General features: G+C 36.5%; 1 protein-coding gene across 5 annotated transcripts in view; it reads right to left on the minus strand.

Annotated features, from left to right (window-relative positions):
* Nucleotides 1-21,591: 21,591 nt before the first annotated feature.
* The window catches only part of EDEM3 (ER degradation enhancing alpha-mannosidase like protein 3), a 51,357-nt gene continuing 47,053 nt past the window's right edge, over nucleotides 21,592-25,895 (minus strand). For 3 of the 5 annotated variants that reach the window (XM_074308581.1, XM_074308576.1, XM_074308580.1), the window contains 2 exons: nucleotides 25,038-25,085; nucleotides 21,592-22,765 (listed from right to left, as the gene is read on the minus strand). In XM_074308581.1, coding sequence (XP_074164682.1) covers nucleotides 22,359-22,765; nucleotides 25,038-25,085 — 455 coding nt within the window. In that variant the 3' untranslated portion in view covers nucleotides 21,592-22,358. The remainder of the gene's footprint in view (nucleotides 22,766-25,037; nucleotides 25,086-25,895) is intronic. The other 2 variants (XM_074308579.1, XM_074308577.1) reach the window with 1 other exon arrangement.

Raw genomic sequence — 25,895 nt, forward strand, 5'->3', positions numbered from 1 at the left:
GGGATGTGGGAAAACTGGGACACTAAAAGACAGTATTTAATTCCATCAAAAGTAAAATTCAAACAAAACTTATAGAGATGCATGTAAGTAAGAAAGTAGATGAAATTCAGCTTTACACTGATGGTAACAATTCAAAATGTTTTCGTGATTCCTTGGATATTAGGATTACTAGGTGAGAACTCAGGTTGTCTGGACAGTGACAAGCAAGCCAGATGTAGTGCAGAGTCTTCTCCTTGAATCCTGGCTCTGAATCTCCTCTAGCTCTTATCCTTCTCCAGGCAGACTGACTTTCCAGGCCCACTGTTGTCTCTTTTATCCTCCCAGAGAATGGGCGTGGGATAATGCAAGGGCTTCTGGGAAGAACCACTTCAGCCAATGAGCTTGCTCCTTCTATCAAGTCAACCTGAGTTCTCACCTTGTAATTGTCCAGACAACCTGAATTCTCACCTTGTCACTGTCCAGACAACCTGAGTTCTCACCTAGTAATCCTAACACTTGAAGATTATTTGTGGGCCAAAAACCTATGGTGCATCTCAATTACTCAATGTTAATGGAATCCCACAGATGAGTGATAAGGACTTGCTCCGGAAGAGATAAACTGAACATTTCCAGCAGAGATCTACAACGTAGAACATCTACTGCTAATACAAAAGCTGATGGAAATCTTCCGGCAAAAGGAGATAATTCCCCAGGAGATCAAGAAAGCTCTATTATTCATCTATATTAAGGAAAAATTGTACTGAGACGACCACAGAGGTATCTCTTTCTCTCAGTCATTGCTGGCAAGATTCTTACTGGAGTTCTTAATTGACTGTTTCTTCACCTGGAAAATGCTCATTTCCTTGAGAGCCATTATGTAAAACTTGGTTTTTTTTTTAGTTTTTTTTTTTTACATTTGTTTTGAAAACTTTGAATTCCAGATTCTTCCCCTTCCTTCCCATCCCCTATTCCCCTCATTGAGAAGTATGTTTATCCTTTGACCCAGATCTGTATCTCAAAGAGATCCAAGAAGAGGAAAAAGAGCGTATTTGTTCAAAAATATTTATAGCAGCTCTTTTTGTGGTAGCAAAGAATTAGGAATTGAGAGGATGCCCATCAACTGGGAATAGCTAAACAAGTTATGGTATATGATTGTGATGGAATACTATTATGCTATAAGTATATTGGCTTTAGAAAAACCTGGGAAGACTTATATGAACTGCTGCTGAGTGAAATGAACAGAACCAGGAGAACATTGTACACAGTATTGTAACAATGATCCATTATGAAAAACTTAGCTACTCAGATAAAGCCAATGATCCAAGATAAATCTGAAGAACCCATAATAAAAACTTTTATTTACCTCTAGAGAGAAAATTGATAAATCCTGAAACATACTTTTTTTTTTACTTTTTCTTGGAGTTTCTTGATGTTATTTCCTCTGCAACATGGCTAAAATGGAAATATGTTTTTTATGACTTCACATGTATAATTGATATCAGGTTGCTTTCCTTCTCAAGGCGTGGGGAAGAATGGGAAGGAGACAGAAAATTTGGAACTCAAAATTCTCAAAAATGAATATAAGGCCACTAAATGGTGTTCCAGCCCTGAGTCAGGAGGACCTGAGTTCAAATTCAGCCTCAGATACTTAACATTTCCTGTCTATGTGATTCTGAACAAGTTACTTTACCCCAATTACCTTGCCAAAAAATTAATTAATTAAATTCTTCAATGTAATTGGATACATTTAATAAAATGAATATTTTAAAGTACTTTGTAAATTGTGAAGGGTGGTATAAATTTGAGCTGGAGGGATTTATTAAGTACCTACTCTGTTCCAGATACTATACTAAGCACTGGCTTCTACAATCAGAGGACCTGGATTCAAGTCTCACCTCTTATCTTTATTATTTGAGCAAATTATTTAGTCTCCCTCCATGTCCTCCAATGTTTTAGATTTTGCCATTTAGCTGCCTCATAATAATAGCATGTTAAACATAAATATTATTTCTTTTCTCATCTCAAGTAAAGAGAGTAAAATAAGAGAATTGATTAGATGGTTTCTGAGACCATTCCAGCATATAGATTTATATGTAATTATATATATAACATAGTATATAAATATATATATATAAAATTATAGCTAAGTATATTGGGGAAGAAGGCATTCATTCACATTCACACTACTCTTAAGTTAACATTATATTAATTTGAACCAGTAAACAAAACACAGAATGGCCCAAAAACCTTAGTTCAGTTTCAAGTTTGTCTCTGAGGATACTGTGTATGATCATAAAGATTAAGCAGTGGACATCTGACTGAATATACATAAGTAAAGCCCCCCCCCCCAGACTGTTAAAGAAGAATTATACATCGTGCTCAGTTTGTAGATTGGGTCACGGAACACTTGTGATTTTTCCCAAGGTCAGAGATATGCCAAATGTCGGTAGGTAGCAAAGCTGGAACCCACATATGCTGGTCCCTATTTTGATTTCTTTTTTCTCTAACCTGTAAAAATTATTTAGGGACCACATGATTAATTAGTAAGAACCTCAGGAAAAAATTTCAATTAATAAAATTAATTTTTTCTCTCTTCTGGTATTAATAGCTTTAAAGAAGGAATGCAGCTTTCCACTCTTTTCCGGGAGTTAGACCACCATCTTGGACACCCCTCCATTCCTATGACTGTTGCTTGTCCAATGCCATTTCTCTGCCAAGAGTTTGCTTGGCTTGTGGAATGGTCTCATTTCATGAGTCTTTGGGGAGCCTTTAGAGACATATAGACCAGCTTGATGCTTCATCTCCCTCCCAATTGTGCTTCTAACTTTCTCGACTTCAACACAAGGCGTCAGCTGTGATTGTACCCTAGAACTTCCTTTGTGCTTACCACCTCCGTCTGATAGAACATCCATTTACCCTGTAGCCTTCTCACCATTCCTCCCAGGGCTTCCATGTTGGGGAAGGGGCCACACCAGCCAACTTTCCTGTCCCCTCTCAGCTAGACTTCTGACTTTCTGGACTTCATGTCCCCCTCCCAACCACCACCTGCTTCTCAGCCCTTTTTGTATGGTATCTTTTCCTATTAGAATATAACTTTTAGTGTCCTTTTGACTTGTATTTGTATTACTAGTGGTAATTCTTTCTCTTGTGGCCAGAAACTCAGAGAGGCTTTCTCTTCCAGACTGATTCTTTTGTGAGGGCAAACTAGGATGTCTTTTGCCTCAATTCTTACCTAGTTTTTAATCTCTGCCTCAGAGACTTAGCTTAAAAAGACCAAGGTCTCCCACTGCATGCAGGGTCATCCCCACTCATCCTGCTCTATTGCACAGTTATCTCTGGAGGAGATAACACTTAAATCCTCACTAAATGCCTTCAAGTTAAGACATCACCCTCCTGATGACATTGGTCTTCTTCAAGAATGAAAGATGGCCACCTGGCATATAGTTAGTATTTAATAGACGCTATTTGTCTTGAACCCTAATCTGGGATTCTGAGTCACCTGAGCTAAGCCCAGGAATCAGGTTTGGTGTCAGTTTTTTGTATGTTAGAAAAGTCTGGTATTTTTTACCAGCTGTGATGGGCAGAAGTTCACATCCCCATGTGTTTCTGGTGGCCTTTATCACACCCGACTGATGGAAAAGCAATGTAATTATGGGCTTCTATGAAGTTTGGATGAGATGGAAGCTCACAGCGTTTCGATATTTAAACAATGTCTGAATCACATAACACTGAATTTCTTCTCTTTCTTTCTTTCTCTCTCTCAATCTCTATCTTCTCTTTCTCTCTGTCTTTCTCATTCTCTTTTTCTTTCCCTTCTTTTTTCTCTTTCTCCCTCCCTCCCTCTCTCCCATTATCTCTCTGTCTCATTCTCTCTTTCTCTCTGTTTTCTCATTTTCTCTCTGTCTCTGACTGTCTCTCTCCACCTCCCTCTCTCTCTTTCTGTTTCTGTCTCTCTCTGTGTCTCTCCCTCCCTCCCTCCATCTTCTCTTCTGTCCTTCCTTCCTCGTTCTCTTTGTCTCTCTCTCCCTCTCTCCCATTATCTCTCTATCTCTGTCTCTGTCTCATTCTCTCTCACTGTCTTCTCCTTTTCTCTTTGTGTCTCTGTCTGTCTCTCCCCCTCCCTCTCTCTTTCTACCTCTGTCTTTCTCTGTGTCTCTCCTGTCCCTCTCTTCTCTTCTTTCCTCTCTTCCTCCTTCTCTCTCCCACTCCCTCCCTCCTTTCCTCCCTCTCTCCCATTATCTGTCTCTCTTCTGCCTTCTTGCTTTCTCTTTCTCTGTGTCTCTCTGTGTCTCTCCTTCCCTCTTTTTTTTTCTCTCTCCCTCCCTCTTTCCCAATCTCTATCTCTCTTCCTTTTTCTTCTTCTCTCCCTCTCTCCCATTCTCCCTCCTCCTCTCCCTCCTGCATTTCTCTCTCTCTCTCTCTCTCTCTCTCTCTCTCTCTCTCTCTCTCTCTCTCTCTCTCTCTCTCTCTCTCTTTCTCTCTCTCTTTCTCTCTCTCTCTCTCTCTCTCTCTCTCTCTCTCTCTCTCTCTCTCTCTCTCTCTCTTTCTCTCTCTCTTTCTCTCTCTCTCTCTCTCTCTCTCTCTCTCTCTCTCTCTTCTCTCTCTCTCTCTCTCTCTCTCTCTCTCTCTCTCTTTCCAGAAAAGAAAGAAAAAAAATGTCGAAGTAGTTCTCTAGGGCTTTGGTTCCGGAAAGATCATCCAAGCCATAAACTGCAGTGGGGAATACTGCCTGTTAAACTATTAGAGGTGCTCTTTCAGCAGGGGGGAAGGGAAGCAGGAGAGACAGAGAAGGAAACAGAGACAGAAATAGAGACAGAGAGAACTTAGAAATATTTTAAATTCCAACCAACAGTATACTTTCACCATCTGCTGGAGAAACTACTCAGGACAAAACACAGTCGAGATTTTCTACCATCCAACTCCTCCACACTGTTCTGATTTCAGCCACCCTATGAAGCTTCTTAGAATGGAAAACCTTTGAAATCAGTTGTTTCAGAGGCAGTGATTTAAATCTCAACTCATGTACTTCCACACCTTTCCCCCCATTGTTTTTTTTTAACTGAGATGTAACAGCAGGATTGTTCCAAATAATTTCTAAGGAAACTATACTGCCGTCTTTCCCATCAGTGGGTATGACTGATTTAATGGGGGAGAAGGAAAAAGGGAATCAGCATTTATATAGGCTCTGCTACACACTGGGTACTGTGTCAAATATTTTACACATATTATCTCATTTTATCCTCACAACAATCCTGAGAAATAGATATTATTCTTCTTCTCATTTTTACAGGTGAAAAAACTAAAGCAAACAGAGGTTGTGACTTGCCCACCTTGTAAATATCTGAGGGCTAACTCAGGTCTTTCCAATTCTAGCTCCAGTATTCTATCCATTGGGCTACCAGTTGCCTCCTTCTTGGTGTTCCAATATTTAACTAAAATTCTAATAGAATTATCATTTGGTCACTATTGATTTAAGAAATTCAAATTTGACACTTCTCAGATTGGTTAAGATGACAGGAAAAGATAATGATGAATGTTGTGAGGGGATGTGGGAAAACCAAGACACTAATACAATATTGGTGGAATTGTGAACTGATCCAAACATTCTGGAGAGCGATTTGGAACTATGCCCAAAGAGCACATAAAACTTTGCATACCCTTTGAGGCACCAATGTCTCAACTGGGCCTGACCCCAAAGGGTCAGCCCATTTTGTATAAGCAAGATACTGGAAACTGAGTGGTTGCCCATCAATTGGAGAATAACTGAATAAATTATAATATATGAATGTTATGGAATGTTATTGTTTTGTAAGAAATGACCAGCAGGATGATTTCAGAAAGGCCTGGAGAGACTTACATGAACTGATGCTGAGTGAAATGACCAGGGAGATCATTGTACACATCAACAGTAAGATTATATGATGATCAATTCTGACAGACGTGACTATTTCAACAATGAGATGATTCAGGCCAGTTCCAATTATCTTGTGATGGAGAGAGCCATCTATACCCAGAGAGAGAACTGTGGGAACTGAATGAGGATCACAACATAGCATTCTCACTTTTTGTTGTTGTTTGCTTGCCTGTGGTTTTCTTTCTCATCTTTTTTTTTTCCTTTTTGATCTGATTTTTCTTGTGTAACATGATAAATATGGAAATGTATATAGAAGAATTATACATGTTTAACATATTTTGGATTACTTGCTTTCTAGAAGAGGGGGTCAGGGAAAGGGAACACAAGGCTTTGCAAAGATAAATGTTAAAAATTATCTTTGCACAAATTTTGAAAATTAAAAGCTAATTTTTAAAAAGAATTATCATTTGGTCTATCCTATTTTTGCTTTGGTTTTGCAAACAGGGCATTCAAGGACACGACTTCTGAAATGAATTATTAAGCAGAACTACATCTCTGGGATTTGGGACCTAACCAGTTTATCTGGACCTTGTCTGAAGCCCACCTGCCAAAGCAAACAAACAGGCGAACTGATCCTTGTGTTTCTTGCCAAAGTTCTGATTCAAGGCTTGAGTGTATAAAGAGTCAAGTCTCACTCACTGAAAGAAAGATGGTGTTAGGGGTCATGGATTTGGTGATCTTGGAAGAAGAGGTCCATAATATCCACTGGGCTTTTCAAAAGGACCAATAAGCAAGATTTATCAAGGGCATCATGGCTAGAGGGAAAGAAGGAAATGAATGCCAGTGACAGAGAGATCCTTGTGTTTATGTCATAATTTTAGAAAATTTTTTGAAATGCCACTGATTATTTTGGAACTTAGACAAAGTCACTTTGCTTCCCAGGGCCTCTGCCCTCTCATTTGTAAGATGAGTGGGTTGTAATAGATAACTTGGAGTCAGGAAACTTACTCAAATCCTGGCTCTGCCATTTACAATTTATATGAATTTTGCCAAATTATTCCATTTCTCTGGGCCTCAGTTGCTTCATCTAAAAAATGAGGAAAGTGGGCTAAACAATAGAAATATAAATTTTGAGTTGCAAGGACCTTACACGCCATCTTGTCCTATCCCCCTCATTTTACAGACATAGAAACTGAGATTCAGGGAAGATAAATGACTTGATTGATACAGCTACTAGGTAGTTCATCTATGAATCAAATTTTGGTCCTTAGACTCCCAAAACATGACCTCTATTGAAGAAAAACTATTCATTCTAATACTGTACTCTGCATTTTTATACTCAAATATTTTAACATTTAACATTAATCTGTATTCAAGATATTTCTAGTTTGGGAAAAGAGATGTCCAAACTATCATAATTCTCCCATTCTCTCCAACATGACCTTTTACATCAAAATGACTTCAGGTAACATTTATGAAAAATGATCACAATCAGTCAGTAAGTATTTAATAAGCACTTACTATGTTCCAGGTATTATGCTAAGAGTTGGGAATTAAAAAAAAAAGTCAAAAGACAATTCCTGACCCCAAAGAGATCGCAATTTAATGGGGAAGACAATAAGCAAACAAATATGTACAAGCTATAGACAGGGTAAATCATAAATAATAAATAATTAAGAGAAGACACTACTCAGGAGTTGGGAAAGACCTTGTAAAAGTTGGGATTTTTGTTATATATGTATTCATGTGTATATAGGTATACATATATATATATCTAGTTTTATATATGTATATATATACAAATATACATTAAGATTATATATAACATATGGTATAACATGATATTGTATATAAAATAATATATTATATATACATATGCCCAAACATATACATACACACATATATACACGTTTATATATATAAAATAAATAAATTCCAGCAAAGTTTAATTCTCTAGCCTTGGCCCTCAGTTCAGTTCCTACTAAATACCGTATTTCTCAAGCTCTCCTGGGAAAAATGTCTCCATCTGCAAATAATAACCAAACAGGAGCAGAATCACTAGCCAGTATGTTTCCTTACTAAAAGACAAGGAAATCTCAATTCAAAACAACAGATAAGCAGCAAACACTTTCTATTCTGGCTGCTTTGATTGATAGCCTTAAAGGAGACAAGCTCTTCTTCTGTACTCTCCTGTGTTTTCCCTGCTCTTTCCCCTTTTGTCTCTCTTCTCTTTTCCCATTCTTCTCTTCTTCCCTCTCTTTTTTCTCTCCTCCCTCTCTCCCTTTCCCTTCTTCTTCTCCTTTTTTCTCTTGCCTTTTCCCTTTTCTCTGTTGTCTCCTTCTCCCCTTCTTTTTCTCCCCTTTCATTTTCCTCTCCTCTTTTTTCTCTTCCCTCCTCTCATTCTCTCATTCTATGTCTCTCCTGAAACTATTGCAGCTGCTACAGTGACCAATGAACCTTCTTTCTGCTGTACCAGTCTCATCCACTTAAGAAGGATGCAAAGTGCACACACATGTGCATACGAGCACATATCCCATAGACACAACCAAAGATTCCTCTCCATCCCTCTCAGCAGCCATATTCGCAGCCAAACAAGAGAAGCCTGCTTCCTAAATTCAGCTGCTGCTTCTACAGGGGAAGGAAGGCAGATCCCTGTCCTTTACATAGTATAAGCAAATGCCTTAATCCCTCCTTTAGGTCCCATAGGATAGAATGATGTAGTGAGGATGCTTGTCTATTTGCCTGGGGGGAAAAAGCAGAATACAATAATGTGTTCGAGGAGTTGGCCTTGGAGTCAAGTCCTATGAGACCCTATGTGACCCTGGAAAAAATCACTCATTCTGACAAGTCATCCATGCAGATGATTCCCAAATCTGTCCATGAAGTTCTAATCTCTCCCCCTTGTTTCCATCCAGCACCGCCAAATACCCATTGGGTAAATCAAACTAGATGAACCATAGACTCGTTAAGCTAAACTTGCTTTGAAAAAACTCATCTTTCAATGAGATCATAAATAGATTAGAGGAACAGAGGATAGTCTACCTCTCAGACTTGTGGAGGAGGAAGGAATCTATGACCAGAGGAGAATTAGAGATCATTATTGATCACAAAATGGAAGATTTTGATTACATCAAACTAAAAAGTTTCTGTACAAACAATACTAATGCAAACAAGATTAGAAGGGAAGTAACAAATTGGGAAAATATTTTTAAAGTTAAAGTTCTGACAAAGGTCTCATTTCCAAAATATATAGAGAACTGACCCTGATTTATAAGAAATCAAACCATTCTCCAATTGATAAATGGTCAAAGGATATGAACAGACAATTCTCAGATGATGAAATTGAAACTATTTCCACTCATATGAAAGAGTGTTCCAAATTACTACTGATCAGAGAAATGCAAATTAAGACAACTCTGAGATACCACTACACACCTGTCAGATTGGCTAAGATGACAGGAACAAATAACGATGAATGTTGGAGGGTGTGTGGAAAAACTGGGACACTGATACATTGTTGGTGGAGTTGTGAAGAATCCAGCCATTCTGAAAAGCAATTTGGAACTATGCCCAAAAAGTTATCAAAATGTGCATACCCTTTGACCCAGCAGCGCTACTACTGGGCTTATATCCCAAAGAAATACTAAAGAGCGGAAAGGGACCTGTATGGGCCAAAATGTTTGTGGCAGCTCTTTTTGTTGTAGCTAGAAACTGGAAGATGAATGGATGTCCATCAGTTGGAGAATGGTTGGGTAAATTGTGGTATATGAAGGTTATGGAATATTACTGCTCTGTAGGAAATGACCAACAGGAGAAATACAGAGAGGCCTGGAGAGACTTACATCAACTGATGCTGAGTGAAATGAGCAGAACCAGAAGATCATTATATACTTCAACAACAATACTGTATGAGGATGTATTCTGATGGAAGTGGATATCTTCAACATAAAGAAGATCCAACTCACTTCCAGTTGATCAATGATGGACAGAAATAACTACACCCAGAGAAGGAACACTGGGAAGTGAATGTAAACTGTTAGCACTACTGTCTATCTACCCAGGTTACTTATACCTTCGGAATCTAATACTTGAATGTGCAACAAGAAAATGGTATTTACATACATATATTGTATCTAGGTTATATTGTAACACATGTAAAATGTATGGGATTGACTGTCATCAGGGGGAGGGAGTAGAGAGAGGGAGGGGATAATTTGGAAAAATGAATACAAGGGATAATGTTATAAAAAATTACTCATGCATATATAATGTCAAAAAAATTTTATAAATAATATTTTTTAAAAAAAGAAAAGAAAAAAAGATAAAACTCATCTTTCTCTCCAAACTGACCTCTCTTCTGAACTGAGGTACAACCATTTCTGGTCACCCAGATTTACCACCTTGGTACCATCCGCAAACCCTACAACTCACTCTCTGCAAATTTTGAAGTCTTTATCTCTACAATATCTTTCCTCTTCTACCACTTTCATAAAAACAACCCTACTTTGAACCTTCTTCGCTTTCTCACCTGGACCTTTGCAAGTCTCTTGCCACCTCAATCCATCTTCCACAAGCTGCCAAAGTCGTTTGGGGAGAGGGGGCTGTGACAGTGACATAGTCACATTTAGCTCCAAACACAGAATTGCCGATGTGCTTGGACAGATGGCTGTCTGTGGTGTGGTGACGAACCAGAGAAATAGAGATAAAACATGCTGACAGGGACTGCTAGAAAAGTTTTACAGTATATTCACTGGGGGTTCCCCAAAGAGAGAGGACCTTCAGTGTTAACAGGGAGCCGCACCCATGTCAAGTAAAGTGGGAAGTGGGCTTTTCAGGAGCCTGTGGACAGGCAATGGCAGTGATAATCAACCTGTTCCCAGCCCAAGGGGTCAGGGAGAAAGAGGAGACATATGGTGACTGCCCAGGGCAATCCTTCTGGAGAACTAAGGAAGTCACTTTACTAGTGACATAAGTGATTACACCTCTTTTGACGCTGCTTCCAAAATTGCTATACATTTTGTGCCAGGATTTGGGGTACAGGAAAGTGTGCAACTTTGAGTTATGAGAGAAAGGGAGAGAAGGGGGGAAGGAAAAGAGATATATGAGAGACATAGAGAGATGATAGAGAGACAGAGACAGATGAAAGAGAGAGAGACAGAGAGAGAGAGAGACAGAGAGAGAGAGAGAAAGAGAGAGACAGAGAGACAGAGACAGAGACAGACAAAGAGAGAGAGAGAGACAGAGACAAAGAGAGAGAGACAGAGAGACAAAGAGAGAGAGAGAGAGAGACAGAGAGAGACAAAGAGAGAGAGAGAGAGAGAGAGAGAGAGAGAGAGAGATGATAGAGAGACAGAGACAGAGAGAGACAGAAAGAGACAGAGAGAGAGAGAGACAGAGACAGAGAGAGACAGAGACAGAGAGACAGGGAGAGACAGAGAGAGAGAGAGAGAGACAGAGACAGACAAAGAGAGAGAGAGAGAGACAGACAGAGACAGACAGAGACAGACAAAGAGAGAGAGAGAGAGACAGAGAGAGACAGACAGAGACAGACAAAGAGAGAGAGAGAGAGAGAGAGAGAGAGAGAGAGAGAGAGAGACAGAGAGACAGAGAGACAGAGAGAAATAGAGGGAAGGGGAGAAAAGAGACAAGACAGAAAAAACCAGAAAAGGGAATAAGAGAAAGAAAAGCAGAGAGAGGAAGGGGAAGAAAAAGAAAGACAAAGAGAGATAGAGACAGAGAGAGACAGAGAAAAATCAAAAGAGGAAGTGAGAGAGGAGCAGAGAAAGGGAGGGAAAGAGAAAGAGAGACAGACACAGAGAGAAAGAGACAGAGACAGAAAGATTGAGTCAGCCAGCAGCAGACCTATTATGAAACAGGTGAAGTTTGTTTTTGCTGTCCAACACCAAAAGGTGTGCTTTAGGCAAAATTTGTGTCCTCCCTATGAACAATTTTCAAAGAAATCAGAGCTACTGATAGTCATATGAAAACTTGCTCTAAATTACTGTTGATTAGAGAAATGCAAATTAAAACAACTGATCTATTGCCTCACACCTATCAGATTGGCTAGTATGACAAAAAAGGAAAATGATAAATGTTGGAAGGAATGTGGGAAAATTGGAATACTAATGGATGTTGCCAGAGTTGTGAACTGATCCAACCATTCTGGGAGAGCAATTTGGAATTCTGCCCAACGGGCTACAAAACTGCATATCTTTTGACCCAGCATTATACCTCTATTGAGTCTGTATCCCAAAGAGATCTTTCTTTCTCCCTGTCTTATTGATTTTTTTTTCCCATAAAATGACTAATAAAAAAGTGTTTTCCATGATTACACATGTATAACCTAAGTCACATTGTTTACTGCCTCAAGTTGGGGAGACCTAAGTGAGAGAAGGATAAACTTTGGAATTCAAAACTAAAAAAATTGAATGTTAAAAAGTGTGTTTATGTATAATTGGGGGAAATAGGATATATATATATATATAAATATAAATATATACTTTTTTTTTTAAAGAAAGAATTGTTAGGGACAGTTAGATGGCACAGTGGATAGAGCAATGAGCCTGGATTCAGGAGGACTTGGATTCAAATCTGAGCTCTGTCACTCAATATTTCCTAGCTGTATGACCCTGAGCAAGTCACAACTCCAAAATGCCTCACCAAAAAAAAATTAAAATTAAAAATAAAAAGAATTGTTAGTTGCAAGACAAAAGATCAAACTAACAAAAGTTAAGCTTGATTGTAAGTGAAAAAAGGAAAGGTCAAGAGTACTTTATTCCTTCAGAGGGATTTTAAAAGTATTTGAAATTTTTCCTACTAAGATTGAAGAGCAAAGAAGTCTAGAAGTTATAATAAGTTGAAAAACCTCAAGATCATGCTAAATAAAGAATGGTTGAAAGAACAGGAGTTTAAGAGAAGGGAAGAGGAAGGGGAGAAAAGGAGGTTGGCAGCTATTTTCAAGTATTGGGAGGGGTATCATGGAGAAAAAAGTTTCAATTTATTCTGCTTAGTTGCAGAGAACAGAACCAGGAATGTTGGCTGGATATCGTATTATGGCAGATTTAGGCTATGTGAAAAGAAACAGAACTGTCCCCCAAAGAGGGTTCAGTCTCCAAACAAAAGCTGGAGGGTCACTTTTCAAGTATGTTGTAGAGATTCTGGCTTTGGTATGGGTTAGGTGTAATGTTCCTTCCAATTCTGGGATATGGGGTTTGCTGGGTTTCTAGAATAGGGCTTTTTAACTTGAGATCCCTGGACCCTTGAAGAACATCATGGACAGATTTTCAGGTGGTTCATGAACTTGGATCAGAAAAAAAGTTCTAACATTATTTTGACTAACTTCTAATTGAAATTTAGCATTTACTTCAAATATAAATCAAGAAAAAAATAACCTTCTGAGAAATTTATGGGGTTCACGAGGCTTTCAAAAGGATCCATGACACCCCCTCTCCATACACACATGAAAAGTTAAGAAGCCCTGGAGTAGAGATCCCTAAAGCAGAAAAGGCTCTCTCTCTGACATTTTGATTCCATCTTATGGATGTCTGCTTAGATATTCTAAGAAATAAGGGCCAGCTAAGTGGTAAAAAGCTTGACCTGAGTTCAAACACAGCTTCCTTACTAGTTGTTTGACTGAGAAAGTCACAATCTCTGTTTGTCTCACTTTCCTCATCTGTAAAATTGGGATAAAAATAGCACCTACCTCCCAGGATTGTTATGATGAAAAAATGAGACAATATTTGTAAAGTACTTTCCAAATCCAAAGTGCTATAAAAACACTTAGGAGTTTAATCAAAAATCAAAACTTTAAACGGTGGTTCACAACCTCATATGGGGTCTCAAAATTGAATATGGGGGGTCATGAAATTATCAGAAAATGTTTGATTTGTTTGCCTATTTTATATATGTATGTGCCCAGAGTTATGTAAAAATTTCTTAGGGAGAAAGTGGGTCACAAATGGAAAAAGCTAAGAAGTCCAGATCAAAGCAATTGTAATGTCCACATCTGAGAATTAAGCTGATCAAAAGGACAAGAATCCCATTGACTTGTTGGTGAGAAACATTTTTCATTTACATAGATAGCACTGTGTGCTCAAATATGCTTTTAAGGAATCTCTATTGAATCCACTTTAGATGATCAAATAACATTATTTGAAATCATTTTATTTACTAACATGTTACCATTTCATTAGGAAACATCTTTATGCTAATTTTATATTCTATCTTTCCCATAAGGCTGCTTAAATTTGTTAAGCTATTAATTCTGTATGCTTGTTTTTTCAGTGTGTGGGTGAGAAATAGGAAGAGGTAAGAGAAAGAAAGGAGAAACCTATTAACTTTTTTAGAGAAATAAAATATTTAAATATTTACATTAACAATTTATTTATTAAATTTTAAAATATAAAAAAATTTAAATTTTTTTTTAAATTTTAAATAAAATGATGAGGCTATTTCTCTACCTAGAGATTTTCAATAAAATGGCATTTTGCAACCTACTTTTGCAGGTACTGGGCTTGCTGGTTGTAGTCTATGCACTCAGTACTACACACATTTTATTCTGTGGCAGATTCTTCTAAGCCTTACTTACAGACTGTTATCCCTATTACTTCTTGCCAATTAATAAGAGGCCAACAAGCAATATTAAGCTTTTCTACTTGGCAGGTCTGACATTAGAGGGTTAACTTTGCCAGGGGTCAAAGACAGATGTCCTCAGCAGATATCATTTTGCCACTTAGGCTGGTTTCAATCTGTAATCTGACTCCCCAAAAAAAATAATCTCAGATAAGACCAAAATCTGTGAAATAACCAGATGGTTCCTTTAGTATTACTTCTCTCCAGATATCTGGTTTTGGAAAGATCATCCTCAACTTTTTTCTTGTTAGGAGACTATAATTAGCATCTCCTTCTAAAGATACTATACCTGTTTTTCACCTTATATTTGTTCTTCCTTTTCTAAGAGAACCAATGACATCACAATGTGATGAATGTCTTGATTGTGAATGAATTGGATTTCAGTGAGACAATTGCTCAAAGTCATCACCTTCATGGTCTTTCCCTGAGACATGGAAGTCCAGTCACAAGTCAATTGGACAATCTCAGTATCTTGGATGTCTGAGCCCTAAGAGCTCCACAGCTCTTGCTTCAAATGTTTTAATGGCCATTGAAACAAATTGTTCTCATCCAGCCATTCCGACAGGCAAGTCCTTAGATGCTTAGGGTAGACATCCCCTTACTCACCGATAGGTTTAAGGCTTGTCAGTTAACGTCAACCTGGTTTAACCTAAATATTTGCCAACACAAGATATAGCCACTCCACATGCTATAGGTGAGATCGTCTATAGGTAGATCTGAAAAAGTATGACCACTTATATATAGCAGTTGACATCATCATTTAATAAAACTCAGAAAATTCTGGATCGCTTGGATCACTCTACATGCCATATTGGATATGGAGTTAGTGAGACTGTACCATGAAGAATCTGTACTGAATGAGCCCTCTTCTCAGGCTGAAGAGGGATAGGGAAGAATGTACCCCTGAGGATGGAGAAGAAATGTGCTTTTGTCCTTAACAGCTTCTAAGTAAACTTTCTGTAAAAGCAAATAGATGTTAATTGGTTAAATAGACCCGATGTGCTAGTAACTGGCATCTAACATTGATGCGAGTCTGGGGAGGGGGTTGAGCCAATAGCATTAGGAATACCTCCAAACCTCTCAGGATACCCCTAGGATCCTGAGAGGAGAATGTAGCCAACTGACTGTGAAAGTGACCCCAGATTGTACTTGTTACAAAAGCATGACACTTGATAGTCGGTAGAACTGGGTTGTAGTCTTGTCACCAAGTCATGAAGATGTTTTTCCTCCTTTATGTAATGGTTTTATCTTTATGTAAAAAATGAAGAATTGTCCTTTTCTTGATTTATTATGAGGCTCAAATGAAATAATGAAGATGAAGAGTGCTTTACAACCACAAATTATTAGTAAATATGAAGTATTATGCCAATGGGACTTAAATTATTTCACAGTACATTTTTGTGAAGTTAATGAGTTGGTCTATCCATTCAAGAAAACAATTTGGAATTATATTTTTAAAAAGTAATTAAAATGTCTTAAATTCAGAAGACTCATTGATAGAAATATATTTCAAGGATCTCAAAAAAATACATCAGAATATCATAGAAAAAAAATTTTGTAGCAAAATTGGAAGTATAGATATTGATGAAAGCACATAAATTGTGGTACATAAAGAATTCAAAAAATTGGAAAGACTTTTATGAATTGACATGATGAACTAAGCAAATCCAGGAAAACATTATGCAGAATGACCACAATAGTGTAAAACACAAGGAAAAAAAACATCAAAATTCTGTGTAACTAGGATGAGCAAACTTTGGCCCAAATAAGAGATGAGAAAATTCACCTCTTTCCCTCTTTGCAGAGGTGGGAGACGATAGGTGTGGAACAACACATGTTGATCAACATGCTGATTAGTTTTGCTAAATTTTTTTCTCTTTCATTGTTACTTACTGGGTAGGACAGAATGGAGGAATACATTTGAAAACAAATTAATATAAAGTCAAAAGGAAATAAAAATTTTAAATGAAAATAATTTTTATTTAATTAAATTTCTTAAAAATTTAAAATGATAGAGTGAAGTCTCTCCTTCTGCTCCCTTTTCTCATTGATGAGATCTCTGGCCATTTCATTGTTTGCTCAAATTCAAAATACAAAAACGATAGTACTTTTAATGGATCCTTTAAGAATCAATTTGTACTCTTACCTGCATAGGCATTTCATCCAATGGTGCAGTGTCACTCATCTATGCCCAATCACTTGATTCTACACATTCTTCCACAAACCCTGGACACAGTGACCATGACAGTTGGGTGGAACAATGAATAAAACACAAGTGAGACCCTAAATTCACTTCTTTCCTGATATAGGACTCTGGGCAAATCTTTTAACCTGCCTGCCTCAGTTTCCCCAACTGTAAAATAGGAGTAATAATAGCATTCACTTCCTAGGGCTGTATATTTATAAAGCTCCTTTTCCCCTTGCAGCCTTCTGTTAGTATCTATTGCTGTGTGTGGATACCAGTAGAGCAGATGGACCTTCTTCAGCTACCCCCCACTCCTCCCTAAATGACTAACCCATTTCATTTTTTACTAATACACTGATCTGTTCCCACCCCTCTGCACTGTCTCTCACAACTTTTGCATCCTACAGATATCCATCCTTTCAATTGAGGAAGTAGATTTCAGGCCTGCATAAAGGTAAATGAGATGTTGAATTTGAAAGAAAACTGGATATTAGCTACTTATAAAATGAGCTGATCTCATTTTGAGGAGATCCCCCCCCCCCCAAGGAGTTCAGTAGTTATTTAATATCTTACAATCCTGGACTCCATCCTTTTTCTTTCTTCTCTAGAGTCAGTATGCCACTTTGTCTCCATTCATACAAACACTCCTCAAATACATTCCATCACCCATTTCTTCTTTCAAGGCTTAAGGTATCATCAATTCCATGAAGCCTGTGCTGTTTCAACTTGTTGAAAGTGTTCTCTCCTCAAAGGTTCCAAAGCACTTTGAATCTCTGCTTTGTATAAATCACACCCCACTTTGTATAAAACGTATCGGAGTGGACAGAGAGCTACCTCAGTGGCCACTCAAGAGCAGGGATAGTGGATGGTGGCTTCCATTTTTGTACACTTGGCACCCAAGCCTAGTGTTTTACACACATAAGAGATACAGATAGGGACTAGATCTATTTCCCAGAAATTGAGTTTGAAGAAACCTGGGTGACTGCCTAATCCAGTTTACAAATGAAGGAACCTCCACTGTAACATTCCCCAAAGTAATTATCCAGTCTCTGAAGATCTCTAAGGGGCATTGCCTCAGACTAGCAGGCACAAACCCCCCTCTCTCCCCCCTCCCTAGTGAAGGGAAGCAATGAAGGCAGGAGGATGTCAGAGCTTGAAAGGAAATAGATGTATTTTTGCAGCGTTGGAGATGATGCAATGCTGAAATCCAACAGATGTGGGTAACCTATTGGCTATGGGGCCTGCAAGACAGAGCGGAATTGAGGATCATTCACGTCTTTAGAACTGGGAGGATGGTGTTGCCCTTTATATTTATAGTAAGAGGAAAAGAAGGTGCTAAGAGTTTGGAGGGAAAGGATGCAGAGAGACAAAAGGAATGGTCCAATAGGAAAATTAAAAAAAAAAAAAAAAAAAAAAGTGGTGTTCTGAAAAGCTAAAAGGGAACATATCAAGAGAATAATCAGTAGTATCAAAAGCTGCAGAGGTTCAGAAAAATGAAGACCATGAGTAACTTTGGAGAGGGCAGCTTTGATGAAATAATGGGGTCAGAAACCAGGGCATAAAGGTTCGCAGAGGAAGTGGAGGCATCCATTATAGACTGCCTTCTCACAAAAGTGGAGAGGGGAGATCAAGGAAGGGCTGGAGAAGCATGCTGGGCTCTTGCCCCAGGTTCCAGATCAGATGCATCTGCTAGGGAATTCTCAAAGGAACCAATGTATGACATGGAGAAGAATGGACTGGAAGATTGGTACCAGAATTCTGCTCTAGGCTCTGCCACTAACTAGATGTGATCTTACATAACAAGTCACTGTGTCACATGTGATTTTTATTAACTGAAATTAGAGCAAAATTCATACTGAAAACAGACACTAGCAGTATAGATGGTATCAAAGGTATTAATACCACTCTGAGAACCACAGTGCTAAGTATCTAATAGAATACTAGCTGAGATGATAAAAATGCTTTTTGTTAAACTATTTTTAGAACTTAATTAACTCCACAGGAAATTGTTTAAATCTGAATTAGTAAAAGAAATGTGGTAAGGACAGCAGGAAAACTTTCAAGACAACATCCAATATATGACTTTTCTGCAAAAGCTACAAGATAAACTAAAGATTCAAAGAAAAACTTGATTAGAATATTTACATATTTTATTAAATCTTTACAATCAGCAATTATAATCAAATACACAATTATATATACAAGGATTATATACATTTCTGCCCAGACTTTTACATCACAGTACACAGTTTTCCTTAGAAATATTGTATACATTTATCACCAAACAGTAAAATCCAACAGTAGTGTTACAGCACCTGTTAGTACAGACATCTTTTTTCATAAATTACATTTATAAGAAAATATACGGCTGTAAATTGGGCTTTTAAAAATGTCTTTTATAAAATCTGAACATACAATATTTCATTCACAGAATGTTTTTTTTTTCTATGTTCTGACTGAAGCCTTGTGCATAAAACAAACTATTGGAATATTTACTAGGTTTCTTATCCACCCCCACCCCTAAATTATGAACAACATTTGATTAATGCTGAGCTTTCTGCAGAGTTGGACATTGGGTTTGGTAGGAGAACAAATGTTAACTTTATTGTAAAACAGTTACAAAATGATAAATAAAAGTAGACAATAAATATCTTTAAGAGAATAAGAACTGACTTAAGTTAGAGAGTATGATTTTAAACTCTAATTTTAACTGATCCAATATTTAAGGAAAATGTTACAATGATTGGTTCTGATAAAAGAACTCTACTGTCATTGGGAGTCTATAAAATATATACCAACAACCCCCCCGCACCCCATTCAACCACATCTGATAAATTATAATTCTCTTATAAATGGAAGTTTCAAAGAAAAATTACTGAAGATTGATGCTAATGGTTCAAAGAACAGTTATAAGCAGGCTGAGACTCTAGTTGTTTTCTATTAGGTTATTTCTTTCTATATTTTTAAATGTGAAAATACCTGAATTAAATTATCCCCTTTTGCTTCCTGCCCTTTTCCTTCATGTCTAACTTAATTTTCAGGTTAAAATTCTTGATTCCAGGTTTGTAAACAGAGTGCAAATTCCTCCTGGTCAAACTATTTTTATGGCTCTGGTGATCACTTCAGCTCAACCTCCAGGCAGTCAACATTTAACTGAGGTAGTAGACCAGATATTTCTAAGTTCAGGATTTTTTTTTTTAAAGTCTCCCAAATTTATAGGAAACAATCTATACGAGTATGTTAAAAAAAACAAACAAAAAAAAAACAAACAAAAAAAAAACACCTTACTTGATACTGCTGGGGTTTCTTCTTAATGAAATAAAAGACTATTTTGTGGCAGTATGATAAATTATTTAAGACCCTAATGCTGGCAAATTATAGCCAATGACATAACTGGGCTATATGAGGTGAAAACTACCTTATTATCCTAAGGATAAATTTAAAAACTGTAATTGTTTAAAGCAGCTGGCTTAATTTATCAAGGTTTTAATTGTTTTTAAATGAGTCAAATCCTTAAAACAAGTGAACGAGTGCCTTTCTGACCCAAAAGAAAAGAAAGAGGTCCCCCTACTGGCCAAAGGAGAGAAATGTGGCAGCAAGCGGGTCTTCACTCACTGATGATTTCCCTTCAATGCTGGGTTCTTGGTGGAAAAGAATTACTTTGTTTTGGTAATTCAGAAAGCTTAGATTCTGGAAGTAACGGCTCTAAGCTACAACAATCAAAGTGGTGCACATAAGGCTCCCATAGTCCAAGTTTGGAAGACCATCTGCTCCTCCTCACCAAGCCCCAGCCCCCTTACATCAAGGCAAATCAAGTACTATTAAACTTCAACTGTTTTGGCAGTTTTAAAATCAAGATTGACAAAGCACTTTATCTGTCCTGCTTTATTCTGTAGTATGAAGCTTTACCTTCACCAAATTTCACATGCAGAAAGACTACTTTGGAGTTAAGACTTAAATAAGGGCCAGTGAAGATCTTGTTTGCTACCAATTTCTTTCTAAAGTGAACTCTCGTTAGATTTAATTTACTCCTGCCTTAATTATGTTTAACTAGAATTTTTTTAAAAGCAATTACTTCCCCCTTACAAAAGAATACACCATTTATCTGGGATCTAAGTCATACTGTACATGAATATACATAACTACAAATGCCAGACAGCTATTCTGATTAATAGCTGAATATACCGTTAGAAGTTCACCAGTACCACAAAACTGTACATAAAGAAAAAAAGTCATTTTGCCAAATGATAAAAAGGTAGGCGGAGGGCTTAAAGGGGGAAAGAAGAGATTTAACCCTTTCTTATAAACTTTTAAATTGATTCATAAATGTTTGGACAGAATCATAAAATTAAGCCATGATTTACTGCTAAACAAGATGTCTAGAGAAATCAAAAGTTAATTAACCAAACACTTGTTAATGTGGCTAATATTAGATTGCCACAAAATAAAATTTTTCTTAAAGCTATGCGTTAGTTGCTATTGTGTGAAGAAACTCATAGATGACCACAAATTTTCTGGTACCTATTCAAAAGAATTACTTATAAGAAAAACATGATTCAACAGAAAATGTGAATAGCCCTAATTGTAACTTTAAAAGTAAAAGCCCTCAAAGGAAAAAAAACAAAACAAAACAAAACCAGTTATCCCTGGATTTATATATCACCACCATAGTTTTATCATGGCTCTAATAAGCTGGACATATGGAATAAAATGTAATCAGTTGTTGGTAATACTGGCCTTATGGCTCAAATTGCATACTAAAAGTGTGATATATTATAAGGCTGATGATGTTTAGAGGTAACATCTTCAAGAGAAATGAACTGAAAAAGACTTGTGGTCTAGTCTACAACAGAGAACAACACTAATTTCTAGTGTTAATGAGTAGTTATAGCTTTAAAAGCTTTTACCATGGCAGGCCCAAAAGGAAGTTTGTATTGCAAAATTGTATTTTTTTTTGGCCCTGTTTTTCAAGAGTACTAAGCGACCATTTCCCATAACGCGTTCCAATGACCTATTTGCCTGGTCCCACTGATTGGCTTCCATGCAGAGAAATTCACTGAGAAAGCACATTAGCTTCACCTTTGGTTTGTATAAAAGGGCAATGTCAAGAAGAAACACCCAAGTCACCTTGTTCTTTTGCCAGTGAAAAGAAACAAATGAAAATAACGAGCAAAAATGTTCTTAATATAAACATATTTGCTTTGTAACAAACTTTACCAATTGTAGTGGTATTTGTAAGGCAGCACAATCCTGAATGCTCACAGCACTTACCTACCTTTGTCTTCACAAGGCAACCCAACTTCCACCTCTCAAAACTCTAGTGCCAGGAGGTAATAAGGGCTATTACATTAACCAAATGCATTCATGCTTCTCTCTTTCAGTGGCTGGGTCAACCCGATGCCCAGGAATGCCCATTACTTCTAAATCTGAGATATGCTATCATTGTGTTGCAATGCCGCCATGTGTGGAGGGGAAAACAGCAAGCTCCCATTTCTTTCTAATGGGAAAAAGTTTTAAACAAGGCCAATCCTAACATAGCATGCACTGGATTTCTAGGATTTTTAAATAATCCAGTCAGAACCTGGTTGCTCGATCACCATATTTAACAACTCCCACATGAGAGCCTTCCTAGGCATTAGGGTCTACCTTAACCAAAGTTCACCTTTTTTTTCCCTTTTTAAATACCCACCAGAAGATTTCTTTTGTGAGTCATAGTTCATCTTTTTCCATCATTTCAAATGCTTCTATATCTTCATTCCAGTCTGCTAATATGGATTCCATAGGCTGGACTTTATTGTCCCAGCTAACATTAGGGCTAGATTCTTCCTCAGTTTTTGTTTGTTCTTGAGGCTGGTTATCTAATTCTGTACATTCACTGTCATGGATTGCAGTCTCGTGGTTTTCAGTGGGACAGGAATCTTCTTTGGAAGACAAAATGCTAGAACTATCCACATCAGCAGGAGGTACAGACTCTGGTTGAGAAATAGGAGAACTTTCTTCTATAGACTCCTGACTGACTGAACTAAGGTCCTGAGAACCTGATGTAGTCTTTTCAGATTTTTGATTCTCAGAATCATTTTCAGAAGACTTTTGTTCCATGTTTTCTACTTCCAGATCTTTAAAAGAATAAAAAAAAAAAAAGCTTCATGAGATTTAAAAGGAAGTACAAAGTAATAATACTACTTTATACCAAATTTATCCCTTCAAAGGCAAATTAATTTTTCCTGTGTTAACAATTTTAAAAAGCCAAAGGGTCTGAGAACTGACATAGGTCAATTCTGTTAAAAATTGCATTAACAATATAATCATTAAAATATTCAATATTATTTTCTAAACAAGTTCACACCAAAAAAATGCTTTACTTATAAAATTGAAAGACACAAATATTCAATGAATTAAAAACATGACATTGATATTTATCAGTAAAAAAATAAAACTTTGTAAAAATATACACCTAATCATATCATCTCTCCACAAAAAAGCAAATGACTTATCAAACTATCAATTAAGAAAAGTCCTACACTAAAGAAAACCTCAATACAAGAAAACAGCTATATGTATACTTTTATAACAATATAATATTTTCTTTTTAGCTAAAATTCCCATCATAATCCAAGTATAATGCAATAATATTTAGAAAATCCTTAAGATCTCATAATTTTAATTGTATGAGATAAATCATAGTTTTGGTGAAGGGTCTTCAACATTCAAGAGCTTTCATGAAAGAGAAAAATCTGTCACTACTGAAATAGTACTAATGATGTTAACAATAATAAATAGCAGCTAACATTCACACAGCAGTTACTATGTCAGGTACTATGCTAAGTACTTTACAATTATTATTTCATTTGCTCACAATAACCCAGGGAGGCATATGCTATTATTCCAAAAGTGAATTCTATCTTGAATTTAATAATTCTCAAATCCAAATGGTAGTCTAAAAATGAGATTATACTTTTAGTAATGCCCCACACACAATGAAACCTCAATAAAAGATATAAAGATGTTTGAATGCTATAAGAAAATGGTTAAAAAGCACTGAAATTCCATCCATGACTTCTTGCTGGCTTGTGATGACAGAAAAAGCAACAGAAATAAATTATTGTGCACAATGTTATGAATGAGGAAATAAATAATCAACAAATGCTTAATTAGGGAAAATGAATAAAGAACCAATGGGCTCTTCCCTGGGACTTAAGGAACATAAGATTTCATATCTCCTTATAAAAAAAAAAAATTCAGAGAATGAGATATTAGAAAAAGATGCAATCGTGCACTATATGCAAATGTTTTCTTGTTTCTTTCAAACAAGGAGTAGACACATATCAGAAATCAATTCAAAACTGAACTGATAATTATAATGCCTATTCAAAATCAGCAAGGTAATATTGAAGAATATAGATTTAAGCTACTAAGACAACTCAAAATTTATACCACTTTTTAAGTTGAGAAAGCATTTGTTCCTCACAGAAACCCTGTATAAATATTACCTTCCCCATTTTGGGCTTGGGGGAGGGGGGGAGAAATTGAGGTTTAATGATTTGCCCACTCATACATATCCAGTGTTGGAGAAGGAACTTAGATCTCTTTACTCTAATTCAACAACAAAGCCAGTGGTCTTCCTAGTAGTATATAGTGCTGTCTTATCATTCATGCAGGTCTAAGGGAGTCCCAAAAGTAAGCTCTTCAAACAGACTTCACTATAGTGGGAGGAACAAATGAATGACAACTACTACAATGAATTTCAATTAGTAACAGACTGTTAGAGCAGGATATAGTTGCCCCCAAATTAAAATTATTTTTAATTATTGTCAGTCATGCTATTCTTTTTAATCCACTATCCTGTGGTAATTTTAGTTTACTACATGGATAAATATTGAACTTTAATTATAATGAAACCTAATGTTGATTCAATTATGTAAATGTATGGTTTACAGAAAATAAAAGTACTAAAATAAAGATTTTTTTCAAGAACAAGGAATTTCTTACTACAAATAAGACATTAAAAAGCTATTTTACTACATAAAGGAATACTACTTAGGAACTCTTTTTCTACTACATAGATGAGCTCACATCCACCCTGAGACTATGAAAACACTATCTTCCAAAAAGGACTCACTGAAAAATAGTACATTCTTTAGGGGGGGAAAAAAAAAGCTAAAATTACAGAAGAATTTTTTTTAAAATACTGTAATAAAAATTGGTATTTATACACAAATAGTAAATAATATATTTATTAGTTACATATACAGAGATTGGTGACAATATCTTTTATATATATATATATATATATATATATATACATATATATATATATAAAATGTCATTTTAAAAAACAGCTTTCAACTTGATACATTAACTTGAGGACTATTCATTCAAGATACTTACTGCTATCAAAAATGTAGTTTGGAAGCATTTTACCTTTAAATATTGTTGCTGAAATTCCAAGAGCAGCAGAAAGGGCAAGGGGAGAGGAGAAAGAAAATGCATTAAATAATCAAAAGAATTAATTCACCTGTGTTTGAAGTAAACAAATGAATGAATGAAAAGGGATGGATCCAAGATTCAAAACAAGTGACCACAAAGAAATCAGCTTAGAAAACCACTTTGTTCTGTTCTTACTCACTAGGAAATATTAGCACGTAGAAAAAAACTCTCAATTGACAATAATTTAAGACCATCACAGAAATAAAATTTCCACTATACCATGATCAGATCAGCCTAGAGAATCTAGTTTATGAAGTCTCACCTGAAAAACTACTCAATTTAAAAGCTCCATTTGGATGTTTATTAAGAACTCTGGGGTAAAGAAATAATCACATAATTGTAAAAATATGTATAGAAAAATTGCACATGTTTAACACAAATTGGATCACTTGTCATCTAGGGGAAGGGGTAGGGGGAGGGAGGGAGAAAAAAATTTGAAACACAAGATTTTGCAAGGGTGAATGTTGAAAACTGTGCATATGTTTGAAAATAAAAAGCTTTATCAAAAAAAAAGAAAGAAAGAAAGAATCACAGAAGTAGATATTTATAATTCTTCTTGACTGGTTAGAGTGAAGAACAAGACATGAAGAACACATGGCCTTATTTGAGTCAGCAGTTCCTTGCATTTTGAGCACTACAGTAAAAAAATGTGCCTCCCCTTTGGGTTATGGAAATGAGTAAATGGTGCATATGACATTAAATGATGCTTTCAGATTCCTAAAAACTACTACTACATACATACATATCAAAACACTATGA

This window comes from Sminthopsis crassicaudata, chromosome 4 (genome assembly GCF_048593235.1).
Source record: "Sminthopsis crassicaudata isolate SCR6 chromosome 4, ASM4859323v1, whole genome shotgun sequence".
Classification (NCBI taxonomy): domain Eukaryota; kingdom Metazoa; phylum Chordata; class Mammalia; order Dasyuromorphia; family Dasyuridae; genus Sminthopsis; species Sminthopsis crassicaudata.